This window comes from Brachycentrus maculatus, unplaced genomic scaffold, assembly GCF_059751285.1.
Source record: "Brachycentrus maculatus isolate JH-2025_06_01 unplaced genomic scaffold, ASM5975128v1 h1tg000241l, whole genome shotgun sequence".
Lineage (NCBI taxonomy): Eukaryota > Metazoa > Arthropoda > Insecta > Trichoptera > Brachycentridae > Brachycentrus > Brachycentrus maculatus.
Genome location: NW_028280992.1, coordinates 537,757 through 556,034, shown reverse-complemented (window position 1 = coordinate 556,034; position 18,278 = coordinate 537,757). Strand labels below are relative to the sequence as shown.

Below are 18,278 nucleotides of genomic sequence, written 5' to 3'. Positions count from 1 at the left end.
AATGTATTATCTTAAAGGCTTCAGCCGTTCAATAAATAAATACTGCATAGGCATGAGTTTAAATGATACAATGATTATAAGTTAGCAATGAAGTTACTTAGGTATGTGATTTTAGATTTTTTTTTATCAGAGACTGGATTATTCACCCTAAGGATGGTGTCAATATGCATATCAACTTGATGTGAAACAACTATCGTTGTTTTATGAAAGAAGATAGAAGTCTGAGGGAATCTCAGGGCTTACGGCCTATAAATATAAGAATTTAGTCGATTTTCTTCACATTTACTTTCCCTATACAAACTATCCTACCTGCAGACAAGCCATTAAAAAGTAAATAGATGCTTAACAAAACGTTTTCTCACCTATTACTATCCATAAATCGATTAAATAAAGTGCCCTTTACATCATTAAGAACGATTACTTCAAGAAATGCAATGCTTTAAAAAATCTTTAAGTGGAATAGGTACACAAAACTCCCTAAATTATTTTTAATAAATTTAATAGTAAGGGTAGGGTGGTCAAATGTTTTATTATGCATTACACTTGTTACACAGCGGATAAATTATTCAAATCAAACGGCATTTTTAATGCATTTGAGTGGAGTTCACACGACGACCAACAGAGAGGAACGTCCATTCATGAATATTGCATTACGAAGGTACTTATCGAATTGAAAATGTAAAATGATACAAGTAGACCTCAAATAAATATATTCTCAAAGCAAACATATCTTGATTCCCTTTTCAAAGCGGGATTTCCGAAAGCAAGCGCGTCGATATCAAACAGCAACGTCACTTCACGAGTGTCCGAAAACAATAAACAGAATTTTGTTTGTTTTTTATTATTTATTTATAATCTAAATACAGAATTCATGTAAACAAAAAAAATTAAACCTATTTTTATATAGCAGACTTTCCGCTTTAACGGACGCCCCCTCCCCCTAATCAGACCATCATATCGAGGTTTTACTGTATTAAAGTATACTAGTTATTGCTATTAGCGTAATGGTCAGCACGCTCGGCTACTGTTCTGGAGGTCCCGGGTTCGATTCCCAGAGGGGTCAAATAAAATGTGATTTTTTCACTCTAATATTTATTCAATACTACTACCCTGGAATACTACCCTGGAATCATATTACCCTAGAGCGGAGGGCTGATCACCTTTCCTTCGTGTGTTAACGATCAAGATAACACTGCGTTTATGTGATGCTGTGCCCTATGCACCACTGGGCTACGGATAAGGGTTTGAATTGAATTTAAAAAAGCACGCTAGTTATTTTTTTTAAAAAACAACGGTAATTTTATTTTGAATAACAGACAATCATATATTTCGTAATGCGCGCCTGATAATACGAAATACTGTGTATTAAAAGCGTTAAAATGTATGAATATTATTACCTATTTGGAGAGGCATACGTTTAGAGTTTGCGTCAAATTTAAAAACATTAAAAGCGAAATTCCCTTGAAATTTCAGCAGTATGATTACGATCATAGTCTTATCGTGATGATAGAAATTTATGTAAATATATACAAGAATTGGCTCCATATGGTTCAACTGGCCGGCAGATTGCTGCTAACAATTTCCCATTCATTCACTAATATACTGCGTACGTTCTGAATGGTGTATGAGAATGGCGTATGGTTAGTTTATAGTATAGGTACCATGCATGTTACAAAGGATTCAGCAAAATATACATATGTTTGTACTGTACACAGAAATTATCACTTTTTGTTCAAATATAACAATAATATTGTGTTTTTAAGACCCAGCATTCGTTAGGTCGCAATTTAATTTTCTCTAAATCCGGATAACATTTAACGTAATTGATTTTGTCTGAAAACACCGTTTTTGCATGGAAAAAATAATTTTTTCTTCGAAATAATTATATGGTTTTGAAAAGAAAAGAGATATAAGAGAAATATAGAGATATTGAAAGGTAAGGAGTTAAAAAAATATTAAAATATTTTTTTCTACATACTAAAAAATAAAATAAAAAATCCAATATACATTCTTAAAAAAAATCGGGCGTGAACAGACATGTGACCTCTCCGGTGGAATAAATTCTGTGTAAAAAGTATTCTAGCGAATATCTATTTGAAATACTTGATCATGATAAATTTCCCGGTCTTCCTCTGCTACTATTACCAACTAGTTAGTAAGTTATTTGAACACTTTCAATGCGTATAAAATAATGACACAGAACGTGATAAAAAACCCTTTTACTTAAAATGACACTTTGGGGGTCCGGCAGTCCGGTTTTGAAAAATGAAAGCGACTACGACAGTTTAGCGTGATCGAATTTACGCGCAACGTGTTCACGCCCCGATCCGAAGAAAGATGGACAAAAGCACAAGCCAATCCAAGCCAATCATCCGTTTTATATGCTAACTGACGTGTCGGACGGTAAAATTCCGAGTAGTGCACAAACGCCCTTAGGCTACATTGTACGGCACCATCGCGGTGGGATACGAGCGGTTTTGGATTTGAGAGGTTCGTTGACAAATTTGCTAAACACAACACATTTGATCTTGCATTTGTAACGGGCACCGATACTCGATAACAAAAATAATCACTGACAATTGATGAAAACAAGATGGCCGTCGGGATTTTGGCGGGAACCGCCGATGCCCCGGCGCGGAAGGAAGTGTTTAATTTAAATAATAAATGTTTATTCATACGCGGCCGACAAGCTGTCGAGTGAACACCGCAAGGGGTCAGTTTTTAGGCTATGCCAAATTCGTCGCGCTACGAAAGCCACCAGGATAGAATAAGTTAATTTTACAAACGAGGAATATAGGCGCCAAGCTCTGCATTCAGTTTGTAATGTTGGCACGTCTGTTATGGGGATATTCGCTAACACAGAATTCATCCCACCGGAGAAGTCACATGTCTGTTCACGACCGATGTTTTTAAAAGAATGTACATATATTGGCTGCCTCCGTAGTGTAATGGTCAAGCACGGTCAGCTACCGTACCGGAGGTCCCGGGATCGATTCCCGGGGGGGTCAAATAATTATAAGTGATTTGTTCACACTATTATTTATTCAATATTATCCTGGAGTGACATCTGAAGCGGAGGGCTGATCACCTTTCCTTCATGTGTTAAGATAACACTGCGTTAATATGATGCAGTGCCCTATGCACCGTTGGAGTGCGGATAAGGGTTTGAAGAAGAAGACATAATTGGATATTTTTTTGTTTTTTAGAACATACATGGAAAAAAAATAGATTTTTTTATCAACTCCTTACCTTTCAATAACTCTTTTCTTTTCAAAACCATATAATTATTTCGAAGAAAAAACTTGTTTTTTCACTGCAAAAACGGTGTTTTAAGAAAATAACAATAAAGTAAAATGTCACATGGATTTTGAAAAAAATCAGTTGTGACTTAACGAATACTGGGCCTTGAGCGTGTAAAGGAGAGAGTGACAGGAAGAGCGTTTTGTGAGGTTTAGGATGAGCAATACAGTATTTGTTCAGTTAATAATACTTTCTACAAGGTGATTAGTCCTGAGTTCCTGATTGTTGGATATTATATATAAAAGGTGATAAATACAGTACAAAACTGTATACTTCACACAACGAAGGAAGAAATAATTTACACATACTCAGAAATATGTATTTGAACGCCCGTATCGGTAATACTAACACACTTCATTTCAGCATTGGCATATCAAGAGCCGGTAGTTTTTTTTTACTAACACGAATTGTATACATTTATTTAAATCACAATTTAAAACATATTTTAAAAAAAAAAATAGGAAAGACCCACCAAGCCACCTTGTGCGTCTTGTCGATGGAGTTATTTTTTGATAATTTTTTTTTATTGTTTTTAACCATTTTAACCTAATATACACACAAACAATAGAGATAAATTAAGAATATATACATTTTACAATTTTCATAAAATTAACTCTTGATCATTTACTCATTCTTTTATTTTGCCTTTGTTCCATATTTTATTTTGACCTCTAACATCCGTAGGCTACAAATTAAAAATGTTCGGAACGATATATTGCAGTGTTCGATTTCCATATTTATTGTTTATTCTTAGGACTATCAAACCTTCCTTGTGAATTTATTTTGAATTTAATTTTAAGTTCAAAATTAAATGGCGATTTCTGCAGAAAAAAGTGGTTATAAAGTTGACAATATTTGATATTTCAGTATCTATGGCGTGTAGGTGTTAATTTGGACTGATAAGCCATCAGTTCAAGTATATGCAACAAAAAGTGGTTTTAAATTTGGCAACATTTGATATGTTACTTTCAATGGCGTATATGGTACATTGTTAATTTGTCCTCATCAAGCCATCAGTTCAAAACTAAAGGGCAATTCATGCAACAAAAAGTGGTTCAAAAATTTTCAATACATACTATTTCGGTGGGAAAGATATTAATTTGTTTGAAATATTTACAAAATATTAGTTTCATTAAGCTGAACCGTGTTTCTTTGACCGAAAGACGGAGACGACAAACTGACCCTAGCAGGGCCTACAGTAAGCGCAGTGAGTCGAACAACAGCAGTAATTGAAATGGACAATTCCCATGAAACGATCAAACAATATTATTTCCAATTTATGATGACTGGAGAACGACTTAAAAGGGGTGAGATCACGTACTTTGGTGAATGATTGGCAAAAAAATGTACGAAACATATTAAATCTATAATTAATAACGATAAAAATAAAATTGGACAATCTTACAGCCCGGAAGCGGTGAGGTAAGGAGTCGAAATAATCGGCGTGTATGTATAAGGAGATGCATGAACGTCGAAGAGGCGAAGAATATTGGCAATGACAGAGTGGTGTGGCGTTCAATTATTTCTGCCTACCCCTGCGGGAAGCGGCGTGATGTTTAGTTAGTTATACAGCCACATTTTCGTTCTACCTCAATGGCGCTTACACAGGCGTGAACTATGATATAAAAATGATTTAAAAAAGATAAAAGTACTTTCACCAGAAAGATGATGAGAACATCTGTAGTTTGGAAACTAGTCTTTTTTGTGCAAAACTTAACTACATATTATGAAAGAAACTCAAATGAAAAGATATGAAATTTAATAAAACAAAAATGATTTTAACCTGCAGTTAAAACTTAACAGATGATTAAACTGTAAAGTTTGTTTGTTTTTTTTTATGAGTGGGTATAATTTATTTACAATAAACTTTAAAAGTTGTCTAATAAAAGTGTTTTATTTTTTATTCAAAACTAAACTACATATGAAATAAACTCAGATACACAATAACAATTAGCCATCCTAGAGATGAAATTTAATAAAAGAAAATTTATTTCAACTAGCAGTTAAAACGTCACAAACTATTAAACTCTGAAGTTTTACTGTAGTATTTTTTATGGGTGGGTATAATTTATTTAAAATAAACACCATATGCAAGACACATAATAAGAACAAGATGAAATTTAGGAAAAGAAAAATGATTTTAACTAGCAGTTAAAACTCAACAGACTATTAAACTCTAAAATTTGTTTGTTGTTAATTTTTTATGGGTGCGTATAATTTATGGCGAGCTAAGATATGAAAGGCCAACACACACACTACAAGGATGCATCTCAATTGGAAGCCATACGATGCCTGCAAGTGCTTTTTGGGGTACGCAACTCCATCTGACGCGAAATCAGCTATTCTCAAACCGCTCTGAACTCACGACTGGCAACTTAAACCCTTACTGGTCCAATGTCGAATCTCATTCGACATCGATTTTTTCCTCTTAAGTCTCATGTCGCATGTTATTCGACTTTTTTTTCATCATTAGTATTATTTATTTAAATACCAAGCTTACATTTTTGTCACTCGAATCTATTACAACAGTATATGGAGGAGAGGACAAAAGATTTTTTCAAATTGGAATGTAACTGTCTACCTAGGTTTTTTTTTTCATTTTAGGGGACCGGAAAAGGTTAAGGCCCAGTAATCGTTAAGTCGCAACTTGATTCTCCCTAAATCCAGGTAACATTTTACATAATTGATTTTTTTTCTTAAAATACCGTTTTTGCATTAAAAAGTATTCTTGTGTATGAATATATATAAATATTTAATATTTTCTAAAAACCAAAAAAATATCCAATTTACATTCTTTAAAAATCGGGCGTGAAGAGACGCGTGACCTCTTCGGCGGTCGGCTGGTGATTGGCTGGGTTTTAACGGAAAAGGAATAACTGAAGAATGTTGTGATATGGCGAGGAATGCAAAGAGTTTTCTCCTGAGAAGAACGAAGAGCAATGAACACGAATGAAAATAAATAATATATTTTTAGTTTCTCAATACAGATAATAAATTTTAGTCCATTGAGACAGAAGTATGAAAATATTCTTTAAACCCTTATCCGCACCCAATGGTGCATAGGGCACTGCATCGTATTAAACAGTGCTGTCTTGATCGTTACTTACACGAAGGCAAGGTGATCAACCCTGCGCTTCAGGCACCAGCCCAGGGTAGTATTAAAATAAATATTAGAGTAAAAAAGTCACCAATATGATGTATTACACGTGCAACATTCACCATTCTATCCATGATTGACAACCAAAAATACAAAAACTAGAGCAGTGCGGTCGTCAATCATGGGTAGAATATTACACGTGTGTAAATTAATCTCTTAACCAGCCTATGACAGGTCATAATGAAATGCTTCGGTATTCTTCTTCAACTATGTTGAGATATCAAAATGTAAAAATAAAAGTGGATAAAATCCAGATTTGTGAACAAGTATTTGGATACATTCAAAATGTTGTAAATAAATATAAACAGTTTGAGAATCTGCCAACCCTGTGAGTGCGATTGCCTACCTCCTGTCAAGTAGTCGATTCGAGTGCAGTTACTGCTACTGGTGGCTGATAACTGATGCCAAGTACCGAGTCACCAGTAAGCGGGAACTAACTAGGGCTAACCAGACTCACTTAGGGAGGAACAAGGAGTCGCGTTGCAACTTGGCGTGGGATAGCGACAGTTCTCAGGGGTTATTATAATATTTGTTTAATTTATTTATTTATATTTAATCATAATTACAAATGACAATAGGGTGCCCTCAGTGAGTTTACCCGTTTTACATTTTACAATACAGGCGGACCTCATTTTCGCACAATTCGCTATTTCGCACATTACTAAAATGTTTTTTTTTTGCAATAATGCCAAAATTTCCGTACAGTTGTTTGAAATGCATATGAACTATGTCCGTACTGTGAAAAATGACAATGAGATGACTATATTATGGAAGAATGTGGTCACAATAGAGAACGCATATTGCTCACTCCTTTCAACAACGTCTTTTATCAAAATACTTGATTTTTCAGGAGATCGTTTTTAAATTTATTGACTTGGCGTTTAATTTGTAGAACTCCATTTTAATTTATGTATTAATTTTAAATCAAACACAGATTTTTTGAGTCTACTAAGTTGTATTAACAATTGTCACAATATAATTTTTTATGTGTTTTTTGTTAATAAAATACAACTTAGTAGACTCAAAAATCTGTGTTTGATTTAAAATTAATACATAAATCGTTTTTAAAGTTTAAAAATATAGTAAAATGTATTAATAATAAATATCAAGCCGCTTTTTGAACTTTTTACTGCGCAACAGATGTTTTTAGGTAAAACGTGAATGTTTTTTCTCCATTTGAAAAATCTTTAGTATATTTAAAAAAATAATTAAACAATACATTTTCTTCAAAATGCAAAAACAATACTTTCTGCCCTGTTGCGAGTAAATATTAAGTTAAAAATATGCCGCTTTTGCTGGGATATAGTACATTTTCTGGGCATTTCGAAAACATGCACAACTGAAAATTGACGATTTTTGATATATGACATTGTTGAAAGGAGTGAGCGATATCTCAAGTGCGTAGGGCGATCCATAATAGTACTTCATGTTACAGAACTCTCTATGAAGAATAGAAAAAAATAGTAAAATACAACTAACTCTTGACAAGTTTATTAAGATTTTTTTTTCAATATGTACTTAGTAGGTAATTTTTGATAAATATAAATTTTAAAGTACAATTTATGGTTTTTTTATTATATTTTTTTACATCCCTCTACTTTCGAACATGTAACTTTCGCACACATTTTCAGGAACCAATCATGTGCGAAAGTTGAGGTCCGCCTGTACTTATTTATAAAACTGTATGGAAGAAAATTTCATTAATAGATTTATATTATCCACTGACACTTCGTGATGGAATTGGGTTTTAATATATTATTAGATTAAAACCAACATTTTTAGCTTTTCCACTTTATTTTTATTTGACCAGCGACCGGGTTTCGTCGTTACCGACATCATCAGACTGGTCTGATGATGTCGGTAACGACGAAACCCGGTCGCTGGTCAAATAAAAATAAAGTGGAAAAGCTAAAAAAAATATTGGTTTTAATCTAAAACTAACTAACAAACTAACCATCACGCCGCTTCCCCGCAGGGGTAGACAGAGAGAATCGAACGCCACACCACTCTGTCCTTGCAAACATTCTTTGCCTCTTCTACATTCATGCATCTCCTCATACATACCCGACGATTATTACGACTCCTGACCCGGCCGCTTTCAAGTATTTGACATACCTGATTGTGCCAAGTTTTAAAATTTCATTAATTGATTTGGCAGTCATTTTGTGGTATTTTTTGCGTCACATGTGATATGCTATAACCGGTACACAATGGAAGCGGACATAACTGTCGCAAAATTGTTAATCAACGATTTGCATGTCCAATTTATATTTGTAAACGCTTATTTTAACCCATGTTTATAATCTAGTATCTTCTAATACACTTTGAAAGGATTATTTAATGTATTTATGGTCCCACGCTTTGCAAGGAGGTAGGTAGGTATCTTTGAGCCCAATTAAAGTAAAAATGCTTGTAATGAGATGCACTTATACCACAATTACATGTAGAGATGGATGCATAACTTGCTGCGTTACAAACAGTGGCGGGCGTTCCATGTAGGCGCACAACCAGTGCCTACCCTCCTCGCATTATTGTTTATTTATTGGAAAAAACGAGGAAAACTGTGATAGTGAAGGAAATTTTTGTTTAAATAAGTAAATGTATGTGTAAATAATACACAAAGTTAAATGTGCTTTACATTAGAAAACATAGTTTTCTAATCTAATTTAACGCATATTGGCCCTTATACACTAAACACTTAAAACTATTTTATTTTCAAACTTTTTCATGAAATTGTATAAATAAACATCAATTTATTGGTAAAAAATACGCAAGGCGGGCGATAAAACTATGACGTTTGAAAATGGTTGTCGAGTAAAGAAGAATAAATTTGGAAAACTAAAGTGTACGTTATTACAATTTTAGAAGAAGGATGAAAGTAGACTGAATGCAGTTGAAATGCGATCTCTCAGAAGAATGTGCGGCAAAACGATGTATGATAGATGTTCGAATAGTGAAATAAGGAAGGAATGAAAAGCTGAGACAAGCATTATCGATAAAATTAAGAAAGGTGTGTTGAGATGGTTTGGACATGTAGAATGAATGACTGAGGAAAGAACGGTAAAACAAATTTATGAGGCGAATGTAATTGGAAAAAGGAGTAATCAAGTATGCCAAATACTTGAAAGTGGTCAGGTTAGGAGTCGAAACAATCGGCGGGTATGTATGAGGAGATGCATGAACGTGGAAGAGGCGAAGAATGTTTGCAAGAACAGAGTGGTGTGGCGTTCTATTCTCTCTGCCTACCCCTGAGGGGAAGCGGCGTGATGGTTAGTTACTTAGTTACAATGTTTCCACACTGACTTCATAGCCCCAAAGCGACTTGAGCATCTCGCAAGTCAATTTTTGATAACCATCCAGTTGACAATGTTTACAAACATTTATTTACCAGAGTCGTCACAAATACAGAGGGGCGTACTACAATTCGTCATTCAATGATTCCTACAAACCGAACGCGTCGTCTGCTTTATTTGATATGTCACTGCTAATAATAAATGTATCTAATTGTTATATTTCTGTACGCTTTCCGTTTACATTCAGAATGGGCGCGGGATGCGATAATTACAAATTTACAAGTGGAACTTTACGGAGTCAATGGACCAACGCACATATGGAATATGAGATCTAACATGCTTATGAAGAAAGCGAAATCTCTTTTAACACGGCGTGTCCATTCAAATATTGAAGACATGCGTTGAACACGGGAATCGTGTTGAATAAAGATTCCTTGCTGGTGTAATGTGTGTTTTGAAAACACGAAGGAATTCACTTACTTACGTTGTTTAAATGGAAAGTAGAATTTGATTTTTAACAAAGTACCTAATGGGTTTTCGAAAATTTCGGAAAAAAGGTAAAACCTCTTTACATTTTTTCCCTTTTTCTGTTTCCAGCTTGTATGGGAGTGTTAATGAGACTAAACGGAGATGGATATTGGGTCAAAATAATAAACAAAGATGTTTTACGGTGTTTGAGAAAGGTTCAAGTTTGTAGGAATATCCACAAAACAAACTAAAGACGTATTTTGTGGTTATTTTAAGTAAACACAGACCATCCGCAAACTCAGACAAAAGGTGTGACCCATTTCGATTTTTTCACAGAAATCTTTAACGTAAATATTTGACTTAACGCATTCTTGAAACAAATACCACTTAAGTAGAGTCCACATGAGCTCTTTGAAGAGAAAAAAAAAGTTTGTATGAATTGGGTTTTTTCCCAATTTTTTTAAAAGTTAGTTGCATTATTATTATGTTAAAACATTTTGAGTGTTTTGATTATAATCCAGTATTCGGATCTTACATACTAATAAAAAGAGTTTCTGCTCAATAAAAAAGCTTCTTTTCATCTCAAAAATAGACGTCTCTAGTGAAATTCTAAGGATTCAAGAATAACTTTTGGAAATTGGTTCATATAAGTATATAGAACTTCCAAGAATTCGAGTAGCGTGGTTGTCAATAATTGATAGAATTGGTGAATGTTACACGTGTGTAAAGTAATCACTTGAACCTGCCTATGACGGTCGTCAGCCCCGTAAATGCCCAGACTTCCATATTCTTCTTTATCTTTGATGAGATGTCAAAAAATATTATTACTGTTGAATTTTTTCTATTTCTGTCTCTTCTCATATCCTTTATTTATTTTTATTACAATGTGTTTTGTTTGTTGGAGCTAAAATCACTCGTAAACGAGTGGAAGCTTAGTAAAAAATTTAAATAAATAGATAAAAACTAAGTTAGTTGCAACAATATCTTAGAATGTAAGATATATTGAATAAAAAATAATATTAATAAATAATGAATTAAAAAATATATCAAATTCTTACCTGCGCTATACTGCATTCAATGCCACAACCAAAATCATAGTGTCCATCGTCGGTTTGGTTCTGAAAAATAAAATAACAACTCTATTAATATGACAAAAAAAAACTACATATTTAATAACGGTAATGGAGCTCTTTACTTAATTAAAAATCACTTTTATTTATTTGACTCCCCCCTGGGAATCGTTTTTTTATTTATTTTAAACCTATTTTTATATAACTCTCGGCATTAACGGACACCCTCTCCCCCCGCCCCCAATTAGTCCATTATATCGAGGTTTTACTGTATGTGTAAATTATAACAAGGCATAATGAGATAAATATATAGCTTGAAATTAGCTTTAAAAAGATTATCCTTTTTTAGCGAGTTTGAAAATACGAAAGTCGTTAAAGATAAAAGCCCAAAAGTAAAGACAATGTTATCTACAATGTGTAGTTAAACACATATCTATCCATTGTAATCAACAACCAAATAGAGCTTTAATTTCTCAACCGATGCGCAGAATCCGAAACCACTAACACAAGAAAAAAGCTTGTTTAAAAATCCGATAAAACGATATATTTAACACCCTCAGTAGACAACAGGTAACAGGAAGTAACGGAACGTTGAATAGAAATAATAATGTCGATAATTACCATAAAATATACATTTTCGTGGTTCACTGGACATTTTCGTTTTGACTCTGGTGTGAAAATATCATACGTAGGTAAATAATGCTTAATTTGAAATAGGGGTTGTTTTAACAAGGGTCTTGAAGTCGATTTAATGTAAATTTCGAAATACCTGCACTCGACCGTTAATGGGATATTCGCTAACACAGAATTCATTCCACCGGAGACCACCGAAGGGGTAACACCACTTTCCTCGCCCGATTTTATTTTTGAAGAATGAATATTGGATTTTTTGTTTGTTTTTTAAAATGTATATTTTTTTAAAATTACCTTACCTTTAACTCCTTTCTTTTCAAAACTATATATTTATTTCGAAGAAAAACGAAAAAAAAAATAATACAAAAACGGTATTTTAAGAAAAAATTCATTACGTAAAATGTTACCTGGATTTAAAGAAAATAAAGTTGCTATGACGAATACTGGCCCAACATACTACGTTAAATCGCAACTTAATTATTTTTTAAATCCAGGCAACATTTGACGTAATTGTTTTATTTTTTTCTTCTTAAAACACCGTTTTGGTATTGTACTAATAAATTTTCCTTCGAAATAAATCCATGGAATTGAAAAAAAAAACAATTATGGAAAGTCACTTTGTGGTAAAATCTTTCAGAATCTTTAGAATCTTTAGAATCCATTTTCAAATTAAATTTTACTGATATTATTTATTGATTCGGCATTAACTTTGTGGAATGACATGTTGATTTTTTTTCTTTTTTTTTTTACCAGAAGATGAAATCATCTGTCAGTTTTCAAAACTAGTCGTATATATAAATAAAACTCATTAAATGGTATATTCAAGTGTTTAAACTAAAAAAATATATTACTTAGTTTGAAAATGTGTCCCAATAGGTTTTAAGAAATAGTGGTATTTACTATGTAAAACTTAAATTAAAAAAAAATATTCGATTTAAAGTTTTATTAATATACGTCAGCAAACTATTGTAGTTACTTTTACTTGCATGATGATTTATAAAATATATCACTAGCATCCACTTCCGGTGTCTACCTGTTGGTAGGTTCGATCTACTTACGTTCCGCGTCCACTTCCGCCCGTAGCGGAACTAATTATTTTGTCAAATCATGGCTCGGAAGGCAACAGGTAAATTTGATGGGTCATTTTTTTAAATGGCGACATGCGCAGCGGATGGGCGAATGCAGGATACGAGAATTAGTTGCTGAATTCCGGGGAAGAAGCTTTAAAACGGAAGTAGAATCTATTCCGGTTAAAAGGACATGCTCAACCGTTTTAGTTCGCTGAGATTTATTCGTATATCGTAATCATACAGGAGAAAGTGACCCAGTGAATTTTTTACAAAAACGTGACCATTGACTATTTGATATCTTACTAGCTTAATATGGCCCTGGAAAAAATCCCCAAAGATTTCAAACATGGAAGTATGATATATTGACTTGTTACAAATGACTAACTGCATTGATGTTTAATTTTCTTGCCAAGCAAAAGTGACTTAAATGGCCCTCCTGAACAATTTACGTTTTGTCAGTTGCTCACATTCTCCTGTACGACTACGATATGTATGCTGTTTATCATATGTGTGACTTTTTCGCAAAAATAGTCATTTTCAAGGTGTACAAAATCAACAATATTTTTATGAATTAATTTTTAAATCAAACGGACGTTTTGAGTATAGTAAGCTGTATTTTTTTAAAAACACATCAAAATTAATATTGTGACAATTCGCTCACTCCTTTCAAGAACGTCATAAATCAAAAAACTTGATTTTTCAGGAGAACGTTTTTAAAGTTTAAAAATAAAATACAATGTATTAAAAATAAATATGAAGCCACTTATTGAACTTATTACTGTGCAACAGATCTTTTGAGGTAAAACCTTAAGGTTTTTTCTCTAATTGAGAAATATTTAGTATATTCAAAAAAAAATATTGAAAAATATATTTTCTTCAAAATGCAAAAACAACAATTTCTGCCCTGCAGCGGGTAAATATTAAGTTAAAAATATGCCTCTTTTGCTGGAATATAGTACATTTTCTGGGCATTCTAAAAACATGCACAACTGAAAATTGACGATTTTTGATTTATGACGTTCTTGAAAGGAGTGAGCGAATTGTTTCGCCTAGTTATGGCATTTTCAAACGGATCGTTTTGTTACGATTATTACGACTCCTAACCTGACCGCTTTCAAGTATTTGGCATACCTCATCGTGCCAAGTTTTTCTCGATCTTCTTCTGCTCCTTTTTCCAATTACATTCGCCTAATAATTTTTTTTACCGTTCTTTCCTCACTCATTCGTTTTACATCTTTCTTAATTTTATCGATAATGCTTATCTCAGCTTTGCATTCCTTCCTCATTTCACTATTCGAACATCTATCATACATCGTTATGTATGTCCTTTAATTGACATCGTCTGTCACATGCGACTTCTCGGCACCATTTATGGTCGAGTTGAATGATTTTAAGGCAGTTTATTATGATCTATAAAGTAACAGTTGTTCCCACGGCCACGTTTCAAACAGTGTGACAGGGAATTGTAGGTAGTCGAGCATTTCTACGGCTTCCTTCACCTGGAAACACGATACGTCTGAGGTGAAAAGAAAAACAAATACAGGATGATGATGAAATATGTTACGTTTCATTACAAATCTAATATTCTTCACCCTTTCCTCTATTATTCATTCAAAATGTTGCATAGGCCATCGATTGTAAAGACATCCATATTTTAACTTCGCCCAGCGCTCGTGCTGTAGGCTAATAAAACAGTATGTAGGTTAGTAAACACAAAAACGTCTGTATACCATCGCCAATTGATTGTTTTCAAGCAAATATATATATATATATATATATATATATATATATATATATATATATATATATATATATATATATATATTCACATAATCTATTATTTTATATAAAACCCTTTTTTGTTTTTTTTTTTTGTTTTTTGTTTAATCTCTGAATGTTTTTTAATAGTTTTATAACATAATTGTGGAATTGTTAAATTGGCTTTTTTTTTAACGTAACTATTTTTTGTCAATGTAATGTAATGTATATTATTGTTAATGTAACTATTGTTTTATACCATTTTTTTATGTAAGCTGTACGATTTCCGAATAAATAAAAAAAAAAAAAAAAATATCGTAGTCATACAGGAGAAAGTGACCAAGTGCATTTTTTTTACAAAAAACGTGATCATTGACTATTTGATATCTTAGTAGCTTAATATTGCCCTGAAAAAAACATATTTCAAAATATGATAGTGAGAAAAAAATGGTCATATTATTTTTTGACATCTCAAACATGAAGAATAATATGGAAGTCTGGGCATTTACGGGGCTGATGACCGTCATAGGCTGGTTTAAGTAATAACTTTACACACGTGTAACATTCACCAATTCTACCCATTATTGACGATCACACTACTCAAATTCTTGGAAGTTTTATATATATATATCTTTATGAACCAATTTTGAAGCATTATTCTTGAATCACTTGAACTTCACTAGAGACGTAAACATTGGTGAGATGAAAAGAAGCTTTTAATTGAGCAGAAACTCTTTTATTAGTATGTGAGGTCCGAATCCTGGATTATAATCACACACATGAGAAACGCCAGAAAATATCATTTTCATTTTTATTACGTGCGTAAAGTGATCACTTAAACCAGCTTATGACGGTCGTCAGCCCCGTAAATGCCCAAACTTCATATTCTTCTTCGTCTTTGATGAGATGAGATGAGACGTTGAAAATAATATGAAAATAACTCCTGTAATTGGAGATTATCCACATTTTGTAAAGTATTTGGACACACTCAAAATGTTGTAAAAAAAGGGTGGCTGTTTTTTTCCAAGATGGTGACCATAGAAGTGGTATTTGTAACTATTCTATAAAATTCTCAAATAAAATAAACATACTAAATAATAATAATAATAAAACCCTTATCCACACCCCAATGGTGCATAGGGCACTGCTTCATATGAAGACAGTGTTATTTGATCGTTTACACACGAAAGAAAGGTGATCAGCCCTCCGCTTCAGGTACCAGTCCAGGGTAATATTGAATAAATATTACAGTGAAAAAATCAATAATAATAAACATATAATATAAAATTTGAAAATGGATTTTCGGGCTGTAGGTAACAGAAGAGTTCAGCCTCAAATCAGTTTGTTTCCATGTATCTATAGATATTTATAAACACATCCCAGTACCAGTAGACGCCACCTTCATACACACGAAATGCACCGCACAAAATGGAGCAACAATCCTCACGAAGGACACATCAATTGGCCCGCAGCTGCCATTAACTAGTTAATTCGTGTTGCCAACATACTCGCGCACAGCGCACACTCTTTATTATACTTCACGCCAATAGCCAGAGCGGGTAGACAACCTTTCTGCGGTCACACCTTCACGGCTCGCAATGCCGCGGAAAATCCGCCATTTCAGTTCAGGGTTCCTTGCTAGCGGGTCATTCCTCGGGTACAATTCGACAAACAATAATGCGGGTGACATGTCGCTCACTCCCTTCAAGAACGTCATAAATCAAAAAACTTGATTTTAAACTTGTTAATACTTATAATAAGGAAGGAATGCAAAGCTGAGATAAGCATTATCGATAAAATTAAGAAAGGTGTGTTGAGATGGTTTGGACATGTGGAGCGAATGAGCGAGGAAAGAACGGTAAAACAAATTTATGAGGCGAATGTTAGCGGGAAAATAAGCAGAGGAAAACCGAGAAAAACATGGCACGATCAGGTATGCCAAATACTTGAAAGTGGTCAGGTTAGGAGTCGTAACAATGGCGGGTATGTATAAGGAGATGCATGAACGTGGAAGAGGCGAAAAATGTTTGCAAGGACAGAGTGGTGTGGCGCTCTATTCTCTCTGCCTACCCCTGCGGGGAAGCGGCGTGATGGTTAGTTTTAATTTTTTTAATACTTAAATAGTTTCTTGCGGTCGGGATTAGAAACATATTAAATGTCTTGCGAGCGCATTGAATCTAAATATTGACAGTATCTACGTTTTAAGTAAGGTTTTATTTTAAAAGATACAATTTTCCGCGCACACGTTGAAGAAAAAAAATATAAAATACTCTTTTAGGTTACACGTGGAAAACATTGGTTACAACATTTATTACAATTCCGGTAAATATTCAGAATTTACTGCAGTTTTCAGTTTTTTTTTGTATTAATGAGAGAAAATGTGTGTAAAAGGGTGGGTGTGTATGTGTGTGTGTGTGTGTGTGTGTGTGTGTGTGTGTGTGTGTGTGTGTGTGTGTGTGTGTGTGTGTGTGTGTGTGTGTATGTCCATACTTCTGTAAATTTCAGCACAAACACATGATCGAATATCATAATTAAAAGTGCTTTGCTGGGTTTTCCGTCGGCTTACGATGAACGTCTAAAAAGTGGTAAATAAGTATTGTGAATGAAGCAAACGGCATGGTAATCCGGATTCTCTAAAGATTGTTTTAGACTCGCGTACCGATGGTTGTCGATCCCTCGCGAATGGCGAAGCCCTCTTGATTGCGGACATCCACGAGTTCGCTAATGTCGGATTAGCCGTTTTAGATTTTGCTATGGGAATCATCAAAAGAATGCAAGAAACCGGCGTTTTTCAGATGCAAGAGTGTCAAAAAAGATTTTAACATATAAACCATTCTTGTTTTTTGCAAACAAATAAATTGACTAAATTATTCAAACAAATAATTAAATTATTCTTATGGCAAAATCTTTAACGAATTTGCTATGGGGATAGTCAAAGAATGCAAGAAACCGGTGTTTTTCAGATGCAAGTGTTAAAAAAGATATTCACATATAAACCATTCTTGTTTTTTGCAAACAAATAAATTGACTAAATTATTCAAACAAATAATTAAATTATTCCCATAGCAAAATCTAAAACGAATTTGCTATGGGGATAGTCAAAGAATGCAAGAAACCCGTGTTTTTCAGATGCAAGTGTTAGCAAAGACATATCGCTCACTCCTTTCAAGAACGTCATAAATAAAAAATCGACAATTTTTAGTTATGCATGTTTTCTGAATATCCAGAAAATGTACTACATCCCAGCAAAAGTGGCATATTTTTAACTTAATATTTACCCGCTACAGGGCAGAAAGTGTTGTTTTTGTATTTTGAAGAAAATGTAGTGTTTAATTATTTTTTTTAAATATACTAAATATTTTTCAAATGGAGAAATAACCTTCAAGTTTTACCTAAAAAGATCTGTTGCACAGTAAAAATTTTAATAAGTGGCTTATATTTATTTTTAATACATTGTATTATATTTTTAAACTTTAAAAACGTTCTCTTGAAAAATCAAGTTTTTTTAATTTATGACGTTCTTGAAAGG

At 33.4% G+C, this 18,278-nt stretch overlaps 1 protein-coding gene across 1 annotated transcript in view; it reads right to left on the bottom strand.

Annotated features, from left to right (window-relative positions):
• Positions 1–18,278, bottom strand: part of sev (receptor protein-tyrosine kinase sevenless) — a 113,085-nt gene that overhangs the window by 86,447 nt on the left and 8,360 nt on the right. Inside the window, exon 2 of the mRNA XM_088264994.1 lies at positions 11,277–11,336. Coding sequence (XP_088121120.1) covers positions 11,277–11,336 — 60 coding nt within the window. The remainder of the gene's footprint in view (positions 1–11,276; positions 11,337–18,278) is intronic.